Source organism: Heteronotia binoei, chromosome 3 (genome assembly GCF_032191835.1).
Source record: "Heteronotia binoei isolate CCM8104 ecotype False Entrance Well chromosome 3, APGP_CSIRO_Hbin_v1, whole genome shotgun sequence".
NCBI classification, from domain to species: Eukaryota; Metazoa; Chordata; class Lepidosauria; order Squamata; family Gekkonidae; genus Heteronotia; species Heteronotia binoei.
The window spans coordinates 58,315,807-58,341,214 of record NC_083225.1 but is presented as its reverse complement, the minus strand read 5'-3'; the positions used below and the strand labels follow the sequence as shown (position 1 = coordinate 58,341,214).

The following is a 25,408-nucleotide window of genomic DNA, read 5'->3' as shown; positions in this document are numbered from 1 at the left end:
ATTTGGGCTTCATCTTGAATCCTTTCAAGGAGACGTTTGAATGGTAACAGTAAGGACTTCTCTTAAGCTTTGTAGCATTCCGCAGGCAGTCTATCTGGACCTGGGGCTTTACCATTCTTTTGAGATGCCATTACGTCTCCCAGTTCCCTTATTGTTATTGGGTCATTTAATATTTTTTGTTGTTTTTCTGTAAATTTATTAAGATTATTTTGGCTAATGTATTCTTATAAATCTACCTTATGAACTTGTTTGTCTTCATATAATTTTTTATAAAATTGTTCCACCATTTGGCATATCTCCTGTCTTTGAACTTTCTATTTGTTATTCTCATATTTCAAAACCAGTATTATTCTTTGTAGCATTTTCTTTTCTCATTCTATAGGCCAACCACCTTCCAGGTTTATTGGCATGTTCAAAAAAATTTTGTCTAGCGAATCTCAATTTTATCTCTATCTCCTCTGAGTAATAAATTAAATTGATGTTGTGTTACTTTAACCTTATTTTGGAAGTCCTGTCTTGTTGGTTACACTTTTAAGTTCTTTTCAGCTTCTCCTGCTTGCAACATTAATTTTTGAAAATTTTCAGATCTATCTTTCTTCTTTGCACTATATCTGATTGCAAGGCCCCTGAAATATGCTTTAGCAGTGTCCCAAACTACTTGCATCTTTACATCTTGAGTTATGTTCTGTTTAAAAAAGGATTCCATTTCAACCTTAGATTCTTTAAGAAAATCTTTATCTTTCAAGATAGAAGTATTTAACCTCCACAATCTTCTCATTCGTGTGCCTTTAAGTTTTACCACTACAGGACTGTGGTCTGATATGTCTCTTGTTTGAATTTCTGTCTCAATTAAATCTTTAACCGATTTTGTAGACAGCCAACACATATCAATTCTTGACCACGTTTGATGACTGGCAGAATAGTAGGTAAAGTCTTTCGAATTTGGATATCTTGTTCTCCATACATCAACCAAATCCAGTTCTACTAGCTTCCAAAAACTTGTTGGTAGGTGAGGACTTTTGCTTTTAGTTTATGTATTTTTTTTTGTCTAATTGTCTGTCAGAAACTGCATTAAAATCTCCTACTATGCAGTATTCTACATATTCCAAATCTGATAACTTAAAATATAAATCTTGAAAAAGTTTCTCTTGGTGATCATTTGGAGCATAAATATTTGCCAGTAGGATTTTTTTTATTGTCCACTGTGACTTCCACTAGGAGAATTCTTCCATCTTCAGAAGCATACTGTAATTGTGGGTTAAATTTATCCTTAACATAAATTGCCACTCCCCTTTTCTTTTTGTTCATGTCTGTTGCTGTAAACAAACTGCCTAGTTTCTTATTTTTCAAAAGGTGTTGATTTTTAGCTAAAATATGGGTTTCTTGTAAAGAAGAAGAAGAAGATAATATTGGATTTCTATCCCGCCCTCCACTCCGAAGAGTCTCAGAGCGGCTCACAATCTCCTTTACCTTCCTCCCCCACAACAGACACCCTGTGAGGTGGGTGGGGCTGGAGAGGGCTCTCACAGCAGCTGCCCTTTCAAGGACAACCTCTGCCAGAGCTATGGCTGACCCAAGGCCATGCTAGCAGGTGCAAGTGGAGGAGTGGGGAATCAAACTTGGTTCTCCCAGATAAGAGTCCGCACACTTAACCACTACACCAAACTGGCTCTCCAAACAAATTTATGTCCATTTCCAATTTTGTCAGGTATCTAAAGGTCTTCCTCCTTTTAACAGGAGAATTAAGTCCATTCACGTTAATAGAAATTATTGATGCCATTATGGATTTTTCTTATCACTATCTTTTTAAAATCTTTTTTAGTCTGTGATCTTATCTGGTTTTTCCGTGATTCATTTGGATCTTCTTCACCAGAGCTTTCTTCTTCCTCTTCATCATCCTTCTTTTCCTTCCCCTCATTTTCCTTCACTCTATCCAGAAAATTCTGAGCTTTAAAAATAGAATTTATCCTATACCTGTTCTCTTCATACGTAAAAAGGAGGCCTTCCGGCATTAGCCATGTGTAGGGTATTTCTCTTTCTCTCAGGAAGCTTGTCAAGGTTTGATATTCTCTCTTCTTTTGTCTCACTGGCCATGGTAGCTCTCTCAAGATTTTTACCATATTTCCTGCTATCATCATTGGTTTGTCTCTTGCTTGCTTCAAAATATCATCTCTGGTCCTCTTTCTTGTGAGTTTCAAATGAATTTCACTAGATAATTTATTCCGTCTTGTAAAGCTTGATGGTACTCATTTAACTTGATCAAATTCTTCTTCCATCCTTTGAGGAGTCACCTGTAAAATTTCAGCCAAGGCCTCACTTAAATTTTTTTTTGCAAATCTTCAGTTTTCTCTTCTGGTACATTTTGAAACCTCAGCATATAGGCAGCTCTATCTATTTCCAGTTGTAAGAGTCTGGTATCAAGTATATTCTGTTCTTTTCCCATTTCCACCTTTTGTGTATTTTTTTTTCTTTTTTTTCCCCAAGTTAAACATTTTTATTGAGGTATAAAAGTAGCTTACAATCCATAACACAAGAAGTTTACCGTGAAAATTAACAGAGATAACGTCGTAAGCTTAATAGACAAAATACAGAGCAAAAACAACAACATTTAAAAAACAAAATAAACAAAATACAAACAGAAGGTAATAATAATTAAAGTTGTTATAACACAGTATTTAAAAATAAAATAAGATCAGGGAAAGGAAAAAGGAAGATATAATACCCTTTAAGTAACTTGAAATTAACTTGTTAAAAAACAAATTTTATAACAACAGGAAATCCTTATACATTTTATTTTTAGAATAAGAGTTAGCATAAAATGGATCGGTGTCAAGCTTTTCCAGAATGGGAAGCCAAATTGCCAGATATTTAGCGTAGGCTTGGTATGGATCTTTGTGGTCTATGGCTGCCTGAATTTTATCCATTACAATGTGTTCCCAGACCTTAAGTAGCCAGTTGTCAAGTGTCAAATTCGATGTATTTTTCCAGGACTGCGCGATCGTGGTTTTAGCCGCTGTCAGGAGTTTAACTATCAAGGATTTTTTAGAAGGTGAGAGATGGGTATCAGACCAATGATTAAGAAGTATCCTTGATGGGTCATCTGGGATCAGGACCCCAACTAGGGAGGAGAGATGGGCACAAATTGAGGTCCAGAATGATCTGATTTTAGGGCAGTCCCACCAACAGTGAAAATAAGAGGCTTTGAGCCCACAGTTTCTCCAGCAGTCTGAAGAGCCTAACTGGGTCATATGGGAGAACTGCTTAGGAGTAAGGTACCAACGTGCAATCAATTTAAAGTTTTGTTGAGATATATTTATAATAGTAGATTGTAGGGCATCACTAGCCCATATAGAATCCCATTGGTCGGGGGAAAGGGTGATGCCACAGTCTTTATGCCATTGAGTGGTGTAAGAGGGTAAGGTTGCTTCAAGTTTGGACAATAGGATTCGATACAGCCGTGAAATGAGACTTTTAGGCGTTCTCTCTTCGTGAAAATGAAGAACCAGATATTCGTAGTCAGATGAAGGGCGAGAAAATGAAGAAATCACATTAGGGTCCTGAAGAAAGTGCCTGATTTGAAAGTATTCAAACCAAGGTGCTGGCTTGGTCAAAACTTGGTCTAGGTCATTTTTAGGTAGAAGTTGTTTAGAAGATGAAAGAAGATTAAAGAAAAAAACTTTTGAGGAGTCTCTCCAGACCTTGAAAGAGAAGGGTAGTTGAGCAGGGAGGAAATATTTTTGTCCTACAAAGGATGAGATGGTAGAGAGACCTGGAGCTAGAAAATAACGCTCCGAATCCCATACTGACAAGAGCGCCCTGAGGAATGGGTTCATAAATTGCCACGGTGGGCGTTCATTTTTCTTAAGCCATAGTAGTTCGTAGTATTTCAGTGGGGTAAAGTGAGCTTCCTCTATGGGCGTCCATGGCGGTGGGGGATGTTGGTACAGTATTTTGGTCATCTGGGATAAAATAGTAGCTTTATAATACTTTGCAATGTCGGGAACTGCTAGGCCACCTTTTTGTCTTGATCGACATAAAGTTGAAACTTTGATTCTAGGCTTTTTATATTTCCAGATAAAGGAGGTCAGTATTTGTTGCCAGGATTTTAAGATAGGCTGAGAGATCTCAATAGGAAGAGCCCGAAAGAGATATAAAAACTTGGGGAAAATGAAAGATTTAATTATATGGATTCTTTCCATCCAGGATAATTGCAACTTATCCCATTGCTTTAGCGTGGTAGTAATCTCAGAAGCCGTGGCCGTGTAGTTAGTTTTTAATAGGCCAGCTATGTTTAAGGGAATTTTCAGCCCCAAATAGGACCAATAATCAGAGACCCAATGGAAGGGGTAGTTTGCAATTATGTCTTTTTTAGAAGTATCGGAGATTTTAATTGGGTAGAGAATTGATTTTGAGTGGTTAACTGTAAGACCTGAAAGTTTACTGTAATCAGACAGGAGAGAGGAAACAGCTTTAATAGACTGTAGTGGATTTGTAATATATAAGACTATATCATCGGCAAATAAACTTATTTTGAAAGTAGAATTTTGGACAGTGATACCAGAAAACTCTGAAGAAAGCCGTATCAAATTTGCAAAGGGCTCTATGACCATGGCGAATAACAGTGGTGATAGGGGGCACCCTTGACGAGTTCCTCTTTCTAGGATAAGTGAAGGGGACTGTTGGCCATTAATTTGTATAAACGCCGATGGACAGGAATACAAAGAATCTATAACCGTTCTGAACCTAGGTCCGAAACCCATATGATATAAGACTTTTTTAAGGAAGAGAGGTTCTACACTATCAAAGGCCTTCTCTATATCTAAAGCAAGAATGCAAGAGTCGTATGGCTGAAAAGTGCAATATTGAATTAAGTTAATTGTTTGTCTAGTATTGTCTGTGATATCGCGATTCGGAATAAAGCCTGATTGGTTGGTGTGAATATAGAGCCCTATGATTGTGTTCAATCTAGCAGTCAAAATGGAAGTAAATATTTTATAATCGTTATTTAGTAAAGAAATGGGGCGGTAAGATTTAACATTTAATGGGTCTTTGTCTTTTTTGGGAATCATAACTATTTTCGCCTGGGACCAGGAGGGAGGCATACAGCCGGAGTCCAGAATGAAATTGCAAACAGTGGTAAGGTGAGGTACCAGGGAAAGATTGAATTTTTTGTAAAATTCTGAAGGTAGTCCATCTCTACCTGGGGTTTTATTGATTTTAGAGGCCTTAATGGCGTCAACAACTTCAAGAGAAGAAATCGGAGAATCTAGAAAGGCTTGGTGTTCGTGGGAGAGTTGGGTAAGGATCTTCTGGTTTTGAAAAAAGTGGTCTATTAGGTGAGAAGGAGGATTGGACGAGGTGTATAGTTGTTGAAAAAACTGATGGAAAGTGTCCAAGATTTTTTTGTTTGATGAGTGTATTTTGCCAGAGTTGTCTCTAAGACATTTAATCTGTCTCTCACCTAACTCTTTCCTGAGTTTCCATGAGAGTAGTTTCAACGAACGGGGGTGGTTATACCAGTATTTTTGTTTCACGAATAGTAGATTTTTTCGAATATTGGATGTTTCCAATAAGTCTAGTTTCTGTCTTTCGAGAACAAGTTTTTGGTAAACTTTATTAGAGCAGGTTTGCTTGTGTTTTTGTTCCAAGTGTTTAATATTGTCTAAAATGAGTTGTTTCAGTTCTAATTTTCTTTTTTTGTAGGCCGAATGCAGGGAAATACACTTGCCTCGCAGAACAGCTTTCATTGCGTCCCACACAATTTCTTTAGAAACCCCACAATCCAGATTGTTTTTAAAATAGAGATTGATCTCTTGCTCTAATTGTGTACAAAATTCTTGGTTCAGAAGGAGTGATTTATTTAATGTCCAATTGAATAAAGGCCTGTCCTGAGAACCAACGTGCAGTGTGCACTCCAACCAAGCGTGGTCGGAAAGTGTCCTAAGGCCAATATTGGAGTGAGAAACTTGGTTCAATAAGGAGGGAGAAATAAGAAAATAATCAATCCTTGTAAAGATATTGTGTAGTGCCGAAAAGTAGGTGTAGTCCTTAACCCCCCGGGTTATGCAATCTCCAAACGTCACATAGGTTAAAATTATGAAGGACAGATTGCATAGGTGCTGGGAGAGAAGTCGGGGGAGAGTGTGGCTTAAATGATCTGTCCCACTTGGGGTCTATGATTTGGTTAAAGTCCCCCCCTATAATGACTGCCCCTTCTTGGAAAAGGGCAAGTTTAGAAAGCGTATCTTTTATAAAGGTAATTTGTGAGGAATTGGGAGCATATAGAGAAACCAAAGTGAAAGGAGAGTCATTGAGTGTACCTTTTATAAAGATATAACGTCCTTGGGGATCGACTTCTTGAGCTGACAAAACGAATCGGGTATTTTTTGAAAGTAGGATGGCGACTCCGCGTGATTTAGAAGAACCGGGAGCTACATACTGTGTATGGAACCATCTAGATCGAAGTATGGTGGAGCTTGCCGACCTAATGTGAGTTTCTTGTAGAAAAAGAAGATCAGGTTGTAATTTGGTCAAAGCAGAAGAAAGCCGCTTGGCTTTAATAATGTTGTTGAGACCTCTACAGTTAAGAGAAATTAGCTTTAAGTCAGACATAATTTAGGTACATTAAAGTAAAAAAAAACATTGTTAAAATCCATATAACGCCTGCAGAACCCGGACTGGGGCTCAGTATAACAATGATGGGAAAAAAAATAGAATAAACAGGTGACAATGACCAGATTTCCCTTGTTCTCAAAACACAGAATAAACAAAGAGAGAACATTGGGGTGGGAGTACCAGGATTAGTGACCTGACTGCAAAAGTCTAGGTTCACAACAACAACCATATTTGTCTGAACCAAATTGAACAAACACAAAACACTTTTCAGTATAAATGTAAAAATTTCCAAAAACCTAAACACCGCTAAAGGGATCCACTGAGTTCGAGGGTTGTGGCCAGAATATACCAGGACATACCAGTGTTGGTCAAAAGGCACCGTCTGAAGAGGGCCATAAATAAACACCAGTAAAAGGTACCTTTTCCCTTTGAAAAAACAAATCAACAATATTAACAACATAAATCTTACCAAACTGTTCATTGTTTCCTACCAGGAAACAATGCAACTTTACTCAGTATATAAGAAATATACAATCTAATATGAAGGGAGCAAAAGGAAGGAACATCCCGGCTGTTCCCTTAACAATGTGACATAATAAGAGGAAAGAAAAACCCCGCTCCCTTAAACCAGAACAAGATGGCATGGGCAGTGCAAATACGACTGCTCAGTAGCAGGAGATGGAAGTAACAGGAGGTGAACTGAACGTCCATGAAGAAGTCAGCGTCGTCTTCTTGGCTTGAAAGAAAATGGTGGGTTAGTTGAACGAGATGAAGTAGCCCCACCTGAGTCAGGAGATGAAGGAGAGTCAATGTTTAGTTGTTTAAGGAGATCACAGCCGGAGGTGAAGTCAGAAGCTGTTAGCCGAAGGCCCTGGTGAACAACCAGTATCTGGATAGGAGAAGCCCAGCGAAAGCGTATTTTGTGTTCAAATAGTGAATTTAGAATCGGCTTCATTTCTTTCCTATGCTGCAGGGTTTCTGGTGAAAGATCAGCTAGAACCGAGATCTTTTTGCCCTTGTAGAGTAGACCCTCTTCAGATCGGGCTCTCTGTAAAATCAGGGTTCTGGTCCTGGAGTCTGGAACCGTGGCAAGTATGTCTCTTGAAAAGTCTTTTGACTTGGGCTGTAATGCCCCCAGACGGTAGGCAGAATCAATAAGAGGGGCGACTCCATCTTGGAGGTGGAGGGCTGAAGCAAGCCACGAGGCTAAGAAGGTTTTTACCTCCTGATTCTCTTCCGCCTGTTCTGGCAGGCATCTAAATTTCAGGTTGGCAGCCCTTAATCTGTTATCCAGGTAAAGCACCTTCTCATGGAGCCATAGGTCTGAGCTTTGCAGGGCTTGTACAGCCTCGTGGGCCACCGTAGCCATTTCCAGTGCTGAGTCTGCAGTTTGAGTGACTGCTGAAAGTGTTTCATTAATTTTTTTTAGTTCTAATTGCAAGGGGGTAATAGCTTTGCTGATCTTCTCCCCCATTGTGACCCCTATTGAGACCTCCAAGCGTGAAATCGCCTCTTGAAATGTTTGGGTCGTTAATAGAGAGCCCTCTTCCTGAGCAGGGCCGGGGGAAGGGCTGGACGCCATTTCAGAGAGAGGTAAGGGCCCGGGGCTCGTTGGAAGAAAGTTTAATACCTGCTGCGTCGGTGTGGCTTTCGCAGGAGTTTTCTTGGCTGCCTTGGTGTTCCCTGCAGTTCGTTTGCCCATGCCAGGTGAAAGAAATGGTTGGGAACGGGAGCGGGAGAAGCAGGAAGGGACTGTGAGCCGGGAGCCACTGCTTCAAGCGTCCGCCATCTTCCGCGTCACCGCCCCTTCCCTCGTGTATTTTCCGTCACCTAGGCATCTAGTGCCTTTAAGGCTTTGTTGGTCTCTGCTGTCTGTTTTCTGTTCTCTAGAAGCTCTTGTTTGATCTCTGTCGTCTGCTCTCCTATATTATCTACTTTACCAGTCAGCTGTGCTATGGCAGTTAGTAGAGTATTTTGCATCTCTTTCATATCTCCCTGCATGGTCGTAAATTTCACTGGGCCAGATGAGCTGGGTGAAGGGATTGTGGTTTACCTTCTCGATTGTCTTTTTTAAAATTGTTTTTTTGAAGCCAATCGCAGCTTTATTTTCTATCCTTATTCATATGTTTGCACTCACAACCACAGGATCCATATACTGCCTCTTAAAAATTTGTTTTGGAATTCAATATTCCTGTTTGTATTAGATAAGCTATTCCTGTTTGTATTAGATAAGCAATATTCCTGTTTGTATTGGATCTGCCAAACAATACCAGTGTTACACCGTGATTTTAGGGAAACATCCTTCTAGCTTCTATCAACAATTTACCAAACCCAAAACAATGATAAAGCTTATAGTAAACAAGATCTTTTTAGTACAACATCCTTAATGCCACCTAGCCAAAACAGTTCAACTCACTGAAACAAACAGTTCACTGTGATGTCTCTTCTAACAATGATAGCTCAATAAAATCCAAGTCCTAACAAACTCATCCAACTGCTCCAGGCTATGAATTGTAATCCAGGGCTGAATGCCCCATTTATAATCCACAGGTGAAATCAAAAATTAAAAATTAAACAGCACAAGAGAAAAAAGAAAAAAAAATACAATAAACCAGAAAAAATCCAGATATTCCCAAAATAATAACAAAAGTTAAAAAAAACCTCCAAGTATGATATGGAAAAAAGGAAGAAGTGGGAAAAATGAATATAAAAATAAAAAGCCAAAAATATTCAAACCATATGAAAAATAGGACCAAACTTAAAGGGTTATATCTGTAACATCTACCATCAGGAATTTATAATCCACTTTGAAGGTTTGCACAGGTATTCTTCCTTCAGCCAACAATCTAGTTAAATTTTATAGTCCAGTATACAAAGCCCACAAAGATTTAAACGTCTGTTTGAAGCTCACATAAATTTCTTCAGAGCACTTCAAAAAAACCCCTTCAGATTGCTGATTAGGAGTGGCTGTGTTCCCCACCCTCTTTGCATTATTAAGCTGTGCCTTGCCAGAGGCACGAGCCAAAGGGCGGGAGCTAAAGGGCTCTTGGCCTGGGGGCTGTGTAAGGACCAGGAACCCAGATCCCTATTTTCCTTGTGTTCCCAATAAGGTAAGTAGACCCTCCAGGAGAGCCACATAAACACAACAGGATTTAAAAAGGGACTGTATATTTTTAAAAAGCTATCATGAAGGTAGAATGCCAGCAGGGGGTGGGGGCTTTCCAGTGTTTTGCACTGAGTGTCACATGTATGACTATCTGCACACAGGACAGAAGTCTTGGGTGTGTGCTCGATGCAAGGAGCTCCTGGTCCTCAGGGACCAAGTTCGTACCCTTGAGGCCGAGGTGAGTGACCTGGAGAAGCAGAGACACTCAGTTAGGCACTCGGAGAAGACTCTTGGGGATGTATTAGATGAGCCTCAGTCTGAATGTGGCAGTCCCGTTGCTGCCAGGGAGCATGAGGGTCAAGAGGGAACAGGGCACTGTGCTGAAGATAAGGGGAATGCGCCCTCAGTAGGGACCTCTTCTTCAGTTGGTGAGTGGGTATCCTTTTGCGCCAAGGAACCATCCCTGGGCAGGGAGAGGGGGGGGGGTCTTGGTAGTTGGTGATTTGATCCTTAGGCAAGGAGACAGCTGGGTGGCAAACCGCGTACTGACCATATGGTGACTTGCCTGCCTGGTGCGAAGGTAGTGGACATTACACATGTAGTTGATAGACAGTGCTGGGGAGGAGCCATGGTGCATGTTGGCACCAACGATGTGGGGAAATGCAGTCGTGAGGTCCTGGAGGAAAAATTTAGGCTGCTGGGCAGGAGACTTAAGGTGAGGACCTCCAAGGTAGCCTTCTCAGAAGTGCTACCTGTTCCACATGCAGGGCAGGAGAGACAGGCACAAATTAGAAGTCTCAATATGTGGATGAGACAATGGTGTAGGGAGGAAGGGTTTAAGTTTGTTAGGCACTGGGATGCTTTTGGGAACAAGCGGGAGCTGTACAAAAGAGATGGTCTCCACTTGTCCCCAGATGGAACCAGGCTGCTGGCACTTAAAATCAAAAAGGTGGCAGAGCAGTTTTTAAACTAAATCTTGGGGGAAAGCCAACAGGAGATGAAATGTCTCTGGTTCGGGAGGACTCATCTCAAAGAGATGAAGGGTTAGTTCTTACTTTTCTACTGAGTAATGGATCAGAGTTGTCCACTGAGATGGTGGCAAACAGTATGGGCTGCCTGCCAAAGTCTCGAGGCAGCAGGAGAAAGTTGTGGGCCTAACTTGCCTGGGAAATTATAGATGTTTGATTACAAATGCTAGAAGTGTTCAAAGTAAAATGGGTGAGTTGGAATGTTTAGTGTTGGGAGAAAACATAGACATTATGGGAATTTCAGAAACTTGGTGGAATGACTATTCTACCTAAAGTCATGTTTTTGTTTCAAACAATTAATTTTGTGATAAAGAAACCCTTTTTTGATAAGTTGGACCAACTAATCAAAAAATTCATTTGGCTAGGGAAAAAACCTAGAGTGAAATGGAAACTACTAAAAGACAGGAAAGAAAATGGTGGTCTAGGACTCCCGGATTGGGAATCATATCACACTGCTTGTGTTATGCTTTGGTTTAAAGAGTGGATCCTACTAGAGAACAATAGAATTTTAGCTCTTGAAGGCTTCAATCTTCATGCAGGGTGGCACGCGAACCTTTGGTATGTCACCAAGGGACAGAGTTATTTTAAGAACCACTTAATACGTAAAACTATTCTCGAGACTTGGTTAAAGGTAAAAAGAAAAGTCTATGTTAAAACCCCGAGATGGCTATCCCCCGAAGAAGCCTCGATTCTACCGCAATTATGGTGTTCTAATAGGAAAGTTAGATATTTAGATCTACTAGATGCAAAGGATAATCTTAGAACGAATGAGGATCTGGAATCTAGAGGGATAATGTTTGATTGGTGGACGAGGAATCAAATTGTAGCAAAATACAACAGGGATAAATCTAAGGGTTTCACTAAAGATAACTTTGTCCTCGACAAGATCTTATTTAAAGAGGAGGATAAAGTAATTAAAAAAGTTTATAATTACTTGATGCAAATCAAGTTAGAAGACGAGTTGGTTAAAGAACCAATGATAAAGTGGTCGCAAAACCTGCAGAGGACTGTAGATTTAGAAGAATGGGACTCCTATTGGAGGTTAAATTATAAATATATTAAACCAATAAATCTTAGAGAAAATTTTTTTAAAATTTTTCATAGATGGTACATTACTCCTTTACAACTCTCAAAAATAGATAAATCGATCTCGCCAAAGTGTTGGAAATGCGGCTCGGCTATAGGTTCCTTTTTCCATATCTGGTGGAACTGTAAAGTTACAAATAAATATTGGATAATGATTTATGAGCTCTTAAGGGCAATATTACAAATTGACATCCAATTTAAACCAGAATTGATGTTATTATCTTTCGTTAGAAAAGTAATCCCCAAAGATGATATACATGTGACGATGTATATCCTAACCTCTGCTAGGACAATTTTTGCTAGATATTGGCGACAAGAGAAGTGTCCCAAAATGGAGGAGGTGATAGATAAGATTTTTAACGTAGCAGAAATGGATATACTTTCGAATATGTTGAAAGGGGACTCCGAATCAGAGGCCAGAATGAAATGGGAGAAATTTTACAGATGGTATGAAGGAATCAGGCATGAATCTGTGTTTGTAAATTAACTGTTCATAAGTTCGCCCTTCTTTTTGCAAATTTTCTACAATATTGTTTTCTTTACGAAAATTCAAAATTACTTACAAGGAGAATTTTGTGAGTTTGGTAAAATTGCCAATAGTAGATACAAAACCACAGGTGACCCTTCTCAAGGACAATAAGTAATTAATTTGTACAGTAACTTTTTTTGCTACTTTTTTCTTGTGATGATAAACTCTGTAATTTACTGTATGACGTTTTCGGATTGAATAAATATTTAAAATCCAAAAAAAAAAGAAAAGAAAAGAAACTTGGTGGAATGAGGAGAATCAGTGGGACACAGTGATTCCTGGATATAAGTTATATCGGAAGGATAAGAAGGGAAGATGGGGTGGCTCTGTATGTCAGAGAGGGTATACAGTCCAGTAAGACTGAGGTCAGAGAATTTGATTCCCTTCTAGAAATGCTTTGGGTCGAAATAGAGAGCCCAAAAGGAAATTTAACTAAGAGAGTTTGTTATCGCCCACCAAATCAAAAGATAGAGGACGAGGGGACTTCCGGGGGAGAAAAATGCCAAGCTGAGCTGGTTCTCATAACGGGAGCAGGCTTGAACTTCTGTTCGGGGTAGTGTAGGAAAATTAATGCCTACTGCCTACTTTTCTCAGTTAGAGATTAGTCCAAGATATGCACAGGAAACTTTGAGGAGATTTACCTTGGCTAAAAGGGAGTCCCGGGGGGGGGGGGGGGCTCCTTTGAGGCTTTGAGGAGTCTCCAGAGAAGAGTTGCATTTTCATCATCTTCAGAAGTTCTCAGAGTCATTTATTTGACATAAGCTCGACAGAATCCTAACCTTCTTGGACTTTGCTAAACATCTAAAGCTACGCAAGACCGGTGTGGATCTGGATAACTGGCAGAAAAGATACAGATTACTATCTTTCATTCCGGGACTATTTACAGTTAAACAGAATAAATTCAGAAGGTGGGAAATGGAAATCTAGAAAGTTTAGAAGAAGGGAGGAAGAGGTGGAATTTGGACTTTGTAAATTTAAAGGACAGTGCTAAAAAGTGGAAAGGAATTGACTGTTTGGTCTACTTGCGGTTTTGAAAAAAGAGCACCATCGTCACAGACCTGCAGCATATAACAATATACAATCAACACAGGAAGTACGTCAGGCATCGTGAGATCTCTTTACCAGTGAAAACAAGATTTGGTGGCAAGTAAAGCAGGAAGTAGTGGATGAAAAGCCTACTCTAGGACTATAATACCATTGAGAAACATCGGTGCTTGGACATTAAAATTAAAATAATGTTTTTAAAGTGTTCGTGACATTAAAAATTGTTGGAATTAATTGAGATGATGACAAGAAGATAAATACTATTGGATATATTGTTATGGACTTTAGAAGGCTTTAAAAGAAAAAAGGAAAAAAGTTGCAGAGAGAAGCAAAAAGTCACGACCATTTTGAAGGATTTAAAATTTTTAAAAATTAATATCTCGGCTTTGGAAGCTCTGAGGACGGCGAAATTGGGCTTGTTATAAAAAGCAAGCTCTAATCTTTTGAATCTGATAGTTAAATTTGAAATTGGTGAGATCAAAATTTTTAGTGTTTTTAAATGTCAGAACACAAGCAAATCCGTACAAGGGCTACTTCATTGGAGAAAATGCAGGATCAATTAGAGGCAATAGAGGCCAGAATGATGAAAGGCATGAGAGAGATAACTGCATCAAAAAAAAGAAATTATTGAAGAGATTAAAAAAGATATGGAAGATCTCAGAAAGGAAACAGAGGAAACATCTAAGAAAGTGCAGGAGGTAGAAGGGAGAATGAAAGTACATGATTCCACCTTGTTGAAAATGCAAGAATAAGTGACAATCCATGACTGCAAATTGATGGAGACTCAGATACGTCTGAGAGGAGTACCTGAAAAGGAAGATGGTGACCTGAAAGACTATATAATAAAAATAATTGTAGAATTTTTAGAGGAAGATCCTGGAGAGACTAAAAGTATGTATGACTATATGTATAGAGTGAACTCACTCTATGCCAAGAAAAATAATTTACCAAGAGATGTCATAAGATACATGACAAAAGAAATGGTGGGAAAGATCATGAATAAAAACTTTTAAAAGACATTGATAGTGGGAGGCAGCAGAGTAAGAATTATGAAGGAGTTGCCAAGGCAAGTGATAAATGATAGAAGAACATATAAAAAACTGACAGAAAAATAATGAGACAATGAAATGAGGTTTAGGTGGATAATACCTGAAGGTTTGAGCTTTGAACTTCATGGGAAAAGAATCACAATTACAAATGCACAGGAACTGCATAGATTTTATGAAGAACATAAAGAATTTGCACCATGATGGATTACAAATTATTGTCTTGGAATGTAAATGGACTAAATTCACCACAAAAAAGGGCAACGTTTCATTGGATTAAAAAGCAAAATTGTAATATAGTTTGTTTACAAGAAGTACATATTAAACAAAAGGATTACAAATTTTTATGGAATAAACAATTGGGGTTAGAATTTTTTTCATTGGCTGAACAGAAGAAAAGGGGAGTGATTTTTTATATTAAACATATTATGGAACCAAAATTAGTGTTTAAAGATAAAGATGGAAGATTTGTAGCAGTAGAAATAATATTAAATGCAAAAAAAAATAGTTATTGTGACTGTATGCGCCTAATGGTGCAAAGGATGCTTTTTAAAAAGACATTATACAACAATTTGATGAACTGACTTATGACCAAGTTTTGATAATGGGAGACTTTAATGGAACAATTAAGAACTCTCTGGATAGCTCGGGGGGGGGGGAATAATGACAAAGGAAAATTGCCAAAGTCTTTTTTTTGAATTGGTCAAACAAGAAAATTTGGAGGACATATGGAGGAAATTTAACCCTGAAGTGCGGGACTATACCTTTTTTTCAGCAAGACAAAACATTTTCTAGAATTGACATGTTGTGGGGCACTAAAGATTTAGGTCTTATAACAAGGAAAATAAGAGATTTTACCTAAAATTGGGGCTGATCATAACCCAATAATGTGGATTACAAAATTGTCTAAGAAGTTGAGACGATGGAGACTGAATGAAGATTTACTACTGAATAAAGAAATAGTGACATACCTAGAAAATGAAACGAAAACTTTCTTTCAAATGAATGACAAAGAGGATATAGAATTTCAGATGGTCTGGGATGCCTATAAAGCAATAATGAGAGGAATATTGATTACCTTGGATAATAAAGAGAAGAGAGCAAAAGAAAAACAGTTGGACATTCAAAATGAAATAAAGAAAAAAGAAGAGGAGTTGAGAAAAAGGCCAGGGAAAAAGAAAATTATAAGGGAAATTACAATATTACAAACACAAATGAGACATTTGTTAAATAAAGAATTGGAATGGAATTTGAAAAGACTGCAGCAGAAATATTTTGAGGGAGCAAATAAACCTGGAAAGTATTTGGCTTGGCAATTGAAGAAAAAGAGAGAAAATAAAATTATTAATAAAATTGTGGTAGATGGAAGAGAGGTGGTTAGCCAAGAGGGAATAAAAAGAGAATTTTTTAAGTATTATGCCAAGTTGTTTAAAGGCGTTAAATAAAGAAAAGATGGATTAGTATCTACAAAAGATAAAATAGAACCCTTAACAGAAAATATGCGAAAAGTTTTGAATGATCCAATTGAAAAAATAGAAATTGAAGCTGCAATTAATGCAATGAAAAATGCAAAGGCACCTGGACCAGATGGATATACAGCTAAATATTTTAAAACCTTTAAAGTTGAATTAACACCGAAATTGTAGAAGTTGATGAACATGATAAGAATAAAGGGGAAAATACCAAACACATGGAAGCTGTTATTTCGTTGATACCAAAGGAAGATAGAGATGTCAGGAATGTAAAAAATTATAGACAAATTTCACTATTAAATAATGACTATAAAATATATACAAGAATCTTGGCAGAACAGCTTAAACAACATTTGATAAATTTTATAAAGGAAGATCAAGTGGGGTTTCTTCCCAAAAGGCAAATAAGAGACAATATCAGAACTGTTGTAAATATTGTAGAAAATTATGTTTAGTTTAGTTTATTTATGATCTATATCCCGCCCTTCCCACCAAGGTGTCTCAGGGCGGCTCACAGAAAGCAGTTTGTTTAGTGTGGATAAAAGAATGGATAACACTGTTAAACAAAAAACACTTAGTGCTGGAAGGTCATGGAAATAAATTTGGCTGGCACGCGTATTTGTATTATGGAAAAAAGAAGATGGACGGTTTTTTCCTCTCACCATTATATAAGAAATAATTTGCTAAATACATGGATGAAATACAAGAAATATGAGGATGAGAGATAACCGTTATGGATAGTGCCAGCTGAAGTAATAAAAATAACGGCTGAGATAGGTGAAGAAAAGTGGTTGTCATATAATCAATTATTAAAAATACCAAGTGGCAAAATAGAACTGAAAACTGCTGAAGAGTTGAATAATAAATATGATTGGTTCCAAATTCAACAAATAAAGAGTTTGGTGGATAATGATATCAAAACTGAAGGAATAAGAAAAGAACAAACAGAAATGAAAAAAGTTCTGCTTGGAGATAATGAAAAATTAATTTCAAAAATATATAAATTACTGTTAATGGTCTACGGAAGATGAAGTAGTGAAATCTCAAATGATTAAATGGGCAATTAAGGTAAATAAAGTAATACAGATGGAAACTTGGGAATACTTGTGGAAGAATTCTATGACGCTTTTGAAGTGTCATAGTATTAAAGAGAACTGTTTCAAAATGATGTATAGATGGTATATGACTCCTAAAAAATTGGCAAAGATGAACAATAAGATGCCAGATGTTGGAAATGTTAAAAACATGAAGGTTCTTTCGACCATATGTGGTGGACTTGTGAAAGGGCAGAAAAGTATTGGCAGATGATTCAGCAAGAAATTTCTAAGATCTTGGGATATGAATTTAAGAAAGTTGCAGAGACTTTTCTGTTGGGATTACAAATGGAAAACTTTCCAAAAGAAGATAGAACTGTAATTTGGTACTTGCGCACACACACATAATGGCTAATAACCACTGATGGACCTCTGCTCCATATTTTTATCCAATCCCCTCTTGAAGCTGGCTATGCTTGTAGCCGCCACCACCTCCTGTGGCAGTGAATTCCACATGTTAATCACCCTTTGGTTGAAAAAGTACGTCCTTTTATCCGTTCTAACCTGACTGCTCAGCAATTTCATTGAATGCCCACGAGTTCTTGTATTGTGAGAAAGGGAGAAAAGGACTTCTTTCTCTACTTTCTCCATCCCATGTATAATCTTGTAAACCTCTATCGTGTCACCCCGCAGTGGACGTTTCTCCAAGCTAAAGAGCCCCAAGCGTTTTAACCTTTCTTCATAGGGAAAGTGTCCCAAACCTTTAATCATTCCAGTTGCCCTTTTCTGCACTTTTTCCAATGCTATAATACCCTTTTTGAGGTGGGAAAGAAAGAGAACTTACAATCTTCACAACAATGATGCAGCTTGTCCAACTCAAGCAGAATCGCTAGTTGAAAGGAGGAAAAGAAGAAGTCATTTAAGTGACTTAATGGCTATCGGGACGGCGAAGCTACAGCGAACTGGGATCAGGAGGCACCCCCGTTCCACAGCTCAAGCCATCTGCCTTCTAGGACCTTCCTGGGTCCCAGAATCGAGTCTCCCAATGGGGGGGACCCATCCACTGCCAGATTAAGGAGTGGCTCTGGATGCGCCTATCCAAGCTGCTCCTAACAATGGGTTGCCGAAACTGGAAGTCCCTGAATTCCATCATTTCCATTCCATCAATGTTAATTCGGCCTCATTAAGCAAGAGGCCCTCTATTTTTATGGGTTTCTGTTGGCCCAGTGGGTAGGCGACTCTCAGTAGGAAGTCGGATTCCAAAGTGTTACTGATATGGATTAAATGGTTTATTGGAAGGCATTATTTTACAATGCACTACTAAATCAGATTGTACACTGCAGACTGAATCAGATGCATGATACAGGAGTACATATGTAGATACAAACCCATCAGCAAGATTCAAATGGTTACAGAAAATAATAGAAATAGGCAATGCAAATATAGTACAATTCTAAATCAGTTTCAGCCCAGTAGAGGACACACTAAATCACGTGTGTCATTTGTTATGAGGGCTGAATCTGACATAAATGAGACCTTGTTGGTCCGGGCCATATGTGTACCTATTTAAGATTAGGTAGCAGGGATATAAACTTTATGAACGACATAGACGAACACAATTAATTTTAAAAAACCCCGTAAAACATGTTTAAATTGTTAGCACTCATTTGTCTTAAAGGTGCTTTCTTTGTATCTCTCCCATGGGATCCAGGGAACTGGGCAAAGGAAGCTCTGCTTTTTTCTTCCTTCCTCAGGGGACTAGGAGGGGGAGGAGCTTCAGCCAATAGAAGGAAGAGAGGCTTGGCTCAGTAGCTTTGCTGTGCAATTGAGAGAGCCTGAAAAACAAGCTTTTCCCTCCCCCCTTCCTCCCCAAGGGAGGAGCCTCAGCCAATGGAAAAAACAGAGGTTTTGCTCTGTAGTTTCTGTGTGATTGAGCAAGCTTTGCAAAGCATACTGTTATACAGAAGGAAGTAAGAGATAGGAAAAGGAAGCGGATGACAGCCAGTTGCTTGGGGGTCTGATTTGGCCCCTGAGCCACATGTTTGATACCCCTGCACTAGATAGTGGAGCGATGAACCACTAAAATTGTGAATATACTTGAAACAAAAAGTTGCAAACATGAGAGCCAACAATGCACATTAGCCTATCTAAATCTAAATGTTAAACCATTAGTTGCCACCCTACCACCCTTCTGTTCTTCTAGTTTTAGTTCAGTTTCCTAGTAAGCAAGCTGATGCTGTTTTGTTGCTACCTATCAAAGAACCTAGGAATGTTCAAGAGGCAGGATTCTCACAGGTGTTTGTGAGCCTTTCAACACTCTAACTCCAGAAAATAATGAGAAGTAGGAGGAGAGGAGGGCAGAGTAAGGATAGGCCTTTGGAGTTCCCCAAAGATCCCTGAAGCAGGAGGGCCGTAAACAGAAAAGGTTGCTTCTGGCGTGAAAGGGAAAGCTGCTATTTTTAATAGAAGGAATGGAAAGGTCCCCTGTGCAAGCACCAGTCGTTTCCAACTCTTGGATGCTGCTGCTCTCACAACGTTTTCACGGCAGACCTTTTTATGGGGTGGTTTGCCATTGCCTTCCCCGGTCATTACACTTCCCCCCCCCAGCAAGCTGGGTACTCATTTTACCAACCACGGAAGGATGGAAGGCTGCGTCAACCTCGAGCCAGCTACCTGAACCAGCTTCCACTGGAATCAAACTCAGGTCATGAGCAGAGGGCTTTGACTGCAGTACTGCAGCTTTACCACTCTGCGCCATGGGGCTCCTATTATTAAAAGAAAGGCTACTGTAAACCTGCCTTCCTCCTGGCTTTTTCTACATTTTCTTTAGGCAGGGGTGGTGGCAAGCCACTCCTAAGAGGTGGAGACAGAGGCATGACGATTTTTCTCTCATTTGTTTTTTACTTTGGCATCTGGGGGACTGCAAAACATCTTACCAGTACCACACAAAAAAAGAAGTCCATCTGAGCTCTTCTTTTTTCTCATGAGACTGGTCTTCCTGTTTGTTAAAGTTGTAAGTGTTCATCTGTGTCCTGGGGACTTTTTGCTTTCTCAGCAATCAGCAGTGCATTCTGGGGGCTTCCGGTGATGAATGCTAGAATTCAAGGAAAAGTATTCCTGTTTAACATAATTATGTGTGAACAGTTGGGAGGGTGGTCTTTTCCCCTTGTGTGTAGAACCTAATCCTGTGCATTCTGATTCTTGTAGTATCTCAGCAGCTGCTTATCTTTACTCAGAGAACAAAGTTAATACTCCAGTTGACACACCAATTTCTGGGCTGCTTTAGACAAATCCACAGATTTCCCAAAGCCATTGAAACAATCCCGCAGAATAGTATCAAAAATTCTATTAATGATTCTTCTCATCCACCCCATAATATCAGTTATCGGGGTTCTCATAGGAAGGGCTTTCTGTGGTAAAAAATTCATTTGACAAGCTGATCAAGTTCTTAATGGTATACATAACAGTCACTCATTGCTGTATCATTTTTAAGCTCTGCAAAAATCAAAATTTCTAATGGTAAACAGCAGAGTTAGGGTCTGAAATCCATTTTGTTCAAATATGGGAGACTCTAATTGGGATAATTCAGGGCCAAAAAAGTACTGGATTAATTATCTAAGGATTAATGACAATAAACCACTGATCTGAAGAAGTGGATATACAAGATTGCATCTATATGTTGTTACATATTTGATTGTCATGCAGAAGCCATAATTAGTTACAGGATTTTTCTGCATGGACTGGACAGTGACTGACTGCCAGGATCAGCTCCACGTTTTGAGGAGCCTTGGGCAGAGAATGGCCAGCGGGCCCCTTTCTGCCTCTGTGTTTTATCATGAGCTCAGCTCATACCTTGCTTCTGATCCCCACCCACCCTTCTGTGCAGCTTTCCCATGTGACCCCCCCACCCCGCCCACGCTCACCATCACCTGCATGCTTTTTTCTCATCAGCGCTGGATGGCTTGCACTGAAGTCACCTACCCACTGTTGAAGGAGACCTTCTGTCCCAAGGCTCATCAATTTCTGAATAATTTATACTGTTATGTTTGAGGGATATTGACATGAGAAATATATAGAAATGTGCATCTTCAAAATCTTGGCAGTTTTTAGCTCGGAGGAAACTTGGTCTTAGAGCTCTTTTGTTCTCTTTTTCAGGTAACGTTTGACCCAGAAGTGTTCTTCAACATTCTCCTGCCTCCTATTATTTTTCATGCTGGTTATAGTTTGAAGAAGGTGAGCCCAAAGCATTTTCTGGACAGTATTTTTGTCCATCTCAGTCCTGTATACAGTATCTTATGACTGATAACTGCAATAGTTACTGATGGCCTCTTGGATCAAGATTAGCCTTTTGGCCAGCTAGTGTCTGATGCTGTTTGGTGTAGTGGTTAAGTGCACGGACTCTTATATGGGAGAACCAGGTTTGATTCCCCAGTCCTCCACTTGCAGCTACTGGAATGGCCTTGGGTCAGCCATAGCTCTCACAGGACTTGTCCTTGAAAGGGCAGCTTCTGTGAGAGCTCTCTCAGCCTCACCTACCTCACTGGGTGTTTGTTGTGGGGGAGGAAGGTAAAGGAGATTGTGACCGCTCTGAAACTCTGAGATTCAGAGCATAGGGTGGGATATAAATCCAACATCATCATCTTCTAAAGTACCTAAAATATATCAATTCTATACTTCTACGTAACATTGAAACCTACAGACAAGAATTCAGAGAACTTCCACAATATGCTATGTCTTCTTCCGTCACAACTTCTCATTATGTGTTGTAGGCTGTTCTTGAAGGTTCCTCAGCTTTCATGACATGTATTAAATTGTGCAAGGGGTTGCTCTCAGGAGAAATGTTCAGGAGTCTAGGAGTTCCCTGTATGGCACTGCCATCAGGCTTATTACTGAGCATAGGCCTATGGATTCTTCATGGGAGGGGGTTTCTTACTGGAAACAAGATTAAGGTTCCTCTTAATAAGATGTTCTATGGATGTGATTTTAAAAGAGCTTTTCTGCTCTTTTTAAAAGACAAGACCTACAAAGCATACAGATAACCAAATTTCTCAAATATTTACAACAGCAGAACAAATAGACCAAATTGACATTTCTAAGAGTTCAGTACAATTATCAGAAGCCAGATCATTAAACTCTGCAGCCAGCTTGTTTTGGAAATTGGTTAGGCAAGGCAAGCAGCAAATAGGAGAGGGACTAGCAGCTTTGTTTATTTAGTAGCTACCAACTTATAACCCTGTTTTTCTCCCCAAAGCAAATAGTAAGCAGCTCACAGCATTCTCTGCTCAGGCTATCCTTGTTGCAACAAACATGTGAGGTCATGACTGGCCTAAGACCATGCAGCAAGCTTCTGTAACAGAGTGAGGAATTGTACCTAGTCTTCAAAGGCCTAAGGTGCTAACCACTGCATTGCGTTGCCTCTTCTGTTCTATTATATCAAGATACTTAATAGGTTCACTCTTGCACAGTTGCTAGATTGAGTACTGATCTGGGAAAAAACTGGGTCAAATCTTCCTTGTTAGTTTGGATAGCTGTGGCCAAGTTGCTGTTTCTCTTGGCCTAACTTGCAGGTTAACTGTGAGGCTCAATGCATTAGTGCCAAAAAGAGCTATAAATTCCTTTGCTGACTGTGGCAGATGTAGTTCCCTAAAAACACAAGCTGTATGGTTTCCCCTCCTGTAGTGAGCAAAAGGGAATCATGGGTCTACCTTGTGTTTTTACCCAGATGACTCACTGGACACTAACTACATGTTTTTACCCAGATGACGCACTGGACTCATCTCCATAAACAGCTTGGTGCCACACAGGGCCATAGCCAGCATGGGGGCAGTGCAAGCAATGCCCCCTGTTGATTTTGCTTCACCTCCACCCCAGTCTTCCCCTTTAATTACGAATTTTGTCAGGGTAGCCGAGTGCCATCTGCCTCACCTCCTCATTCCCAGCTCCCTGGCAGCTGTGCACCCAATAACCTGCTGCTTTCTTTGAGTTCACTCCCATTCGTTCACTTTCCCTTGCCCCTCCTCCACTTCCTCGCCAGTCTCTCCAGAGTGGAGGAAAAGTCTGCCACGCTCTTTTTGCAGTCTCTCTAGCACTTCCCCCACTCTGGTAAAAGAAAAACACATCCCTGACAGTGAATACACTGTTGCTATTAATTGAGAAGCTGCTTGCTAATATTAAATGCAAAGACGAACCCAGGGAAATGGCAGCTCTATGGCTCGCTCTACCTCACCTTTTTCACTTTGTTGTATTTTAAGCACAGACTGTTCTTCTTAGCAGGGCTCTTTTTCTAGCAGGAGCTCCTCTGCCCACGTCCCCCTGATATAGCCAATCCTCCTGGAGTTTACAGTAGGCCCACGTCCCCCTGATATAGCCCACTATATATTGTATATATAGTATATTAGCCCACGTCCCCTTGATATAGCCAATCTTCCTGGAGTTTACAGTAGGCCCTGTACTAGGAGCCCTCTAAGCTCTTGGAGGATTGGCTACATTAGGGGGTGTGGCCTAATATGCAGAGGAGCTCCTGCTAGAAAAAGAGCCCTTCTTGGAAACCTCACCCTCTCCAAGCTCCACCCCTAAATCTATTTGCATTTCCCACCTCCAAAGTGTGTCTCCTCTTCCTCCTCACTCATCAGCCCTCAGGAGGAGGAGGCAGTGGTAGAGGGGGAGGAAGCGTGGGGTGTGTCGTGAGAGAATTTACTGCAGTAAATTAAGGTAATTGGGTTTCTTTAATTTAATTAGTGACTGCCCTGATTGAAATGCCTCCCCCCCCCCCACACACACACAAAATTCCTGGCTACAGGGCTGGTGCCATGGACCATAGTGTCCATGTGACTGGATACGTCTTTATTCATATTGGAAGAATTTTTGTGTACCCTAGTGGATTTCTGCTGGATTTTGTTCTAGATGGTCTCTTGAGGGCTCACAACAGAAACATGAGGAGCTGTCCCTTCTGAGTAGAGATGGGGAGACTTTCATTTTTAGCAAGTCCAGAATAAAGGATGGAATAATTACCTAAGTGTCCACTGAGGAAGCCCTCTCACGTAGTGCTTGATGTGCCAGCTTGATCAGAGCGGTTTTTTCCCCCTGGAAGGGCTGCCTTGTTGACAAACCAGAAATTGCTTTAGTGTTCTCCTTTTTTTGCTGGACCAAAAGCATTAAAAGCATCCAGAAACTACAGTGGTTGCAAATCCATGGTGGTCCCTGATGTGAGCTTTCAGAGGCCCAGTGAGACTACCCCAGTGTGCTGGCCATGTGACGCCACTATGCCAGACAGCTCTAAACCATATTGCAGCAAGCATGATTCATACATAACAGTGTCTCAGTCTTCCAAATAATTCAGAAGGTCTGTATTGTATAAGCAGAATGTAGCTTTAGTATATCACTGAAGAGGTTTTAAAGAATATCTTTAATGTTTGCATCTAATCCATTTTTTTTTTCCAGAGACACTTCTTCAGAAATCTGGGGTCTATTCTGGCTTATGCCTTCTTGGGAACTGCAGTCTCTTGTTTCATTATTGGGTAAGTGAATTTTGTGAGACTGTTAAACTCCTGGTGTAATTTTTGGCTACTTATTATTTAAGTTGTGCTTGGACTGACTTGATTACCAATGTAGTTAAAATTAACAGTGCCAATATTACAAAACTCAATTTAAGGTGGCAGTTGCACACTCTCACTATAATGAGGCTTTTCTTTTTTAAGTCAATGGTAGCTCAACTTCACTGTCTTTTAGCATAGTCCCCCCCAATAATAAGATCATGTGATAGATTTTTGTGAATTTCAAAGAAACTAGGAAGGAAAGTTATAGAATCTCCATGGTAAAAATAAGCATTATTCTATTTGTCTGAAGGTAGCGTCCCATAAGGGGAGGGGGCACCCGCTAGCTTGTAAAAAGTCTCTAATTACTAGAAATGTATTAGCTTATAATTAATTCACAGTTCTTCATATTAGATACCTAATAGTGAATGCTACGTTTTTTCTTCTCTCTAAACCTTCCTACAGTGGGTTAGATCCAAAATGCTCTTCTACAATAGCTATTGCCTTAGCGAAGTGGCACTTCCTTGGGTGGAAAAATGCAATTTTGCTGATACCCACTCCCCCTGCAGGCCCGTGGCCTCTGATATCTTGGCCCCCATGGGGGTACAGTGGGAGGGAGAGAGACAAGAATAATGGTTCCATGAGCTTCAGTCTACTAGTGATACTTCAGATTCAACTGTTGTCTTTAGGACAGACTGAATCCTCTGTTTTTCCCTTCCCCTTTTGCTGAACCAAATGTCCAAATAATAAAAAAGAGGTCAAGGTTTAACTCCTGTGTGTATTTACTTTAAAGTAAGTGCTGTTTGATTCAGTGAGATTGAGTTGGCATGGAATAAATGTTCTACATCGTCAATTGTAGGATAGATCCCTGGACATATATGGTGTAAATTTTTATAAGGATAGAACACTAATTTCA

The 25,408-nt window shown here is 39.7% G+C and overlaps 1 protein-coding gene across 2 annotated transcripts in view; it reads left to right on the top strand.

Moving 5' to 3' along the window:
- LOC132568259 (sodium/hydrogen exchanger 7) overlaps nt 1-25,408 on the top strand; it is an 82,911-nt gene that overhangs the window by 27,226 nt on the left and 30,277 nt on the right. For both annotated transcript variants that reach the window (XM_060233886.1, XM_060233887.1), the window contains exons 3-4: nt 21,116-21,193; nt 24,401-24,477. In XM_060233886.1, coding sequence (XP_060089869.1) covers nt 21,116-21,193; nt 24,401-24,477 — 155 coding nt within the window. The remainder of the gene's footprint in view (nt 1-21,115; nt 21,194-24,400; nt 24,478-25,408) is intronic.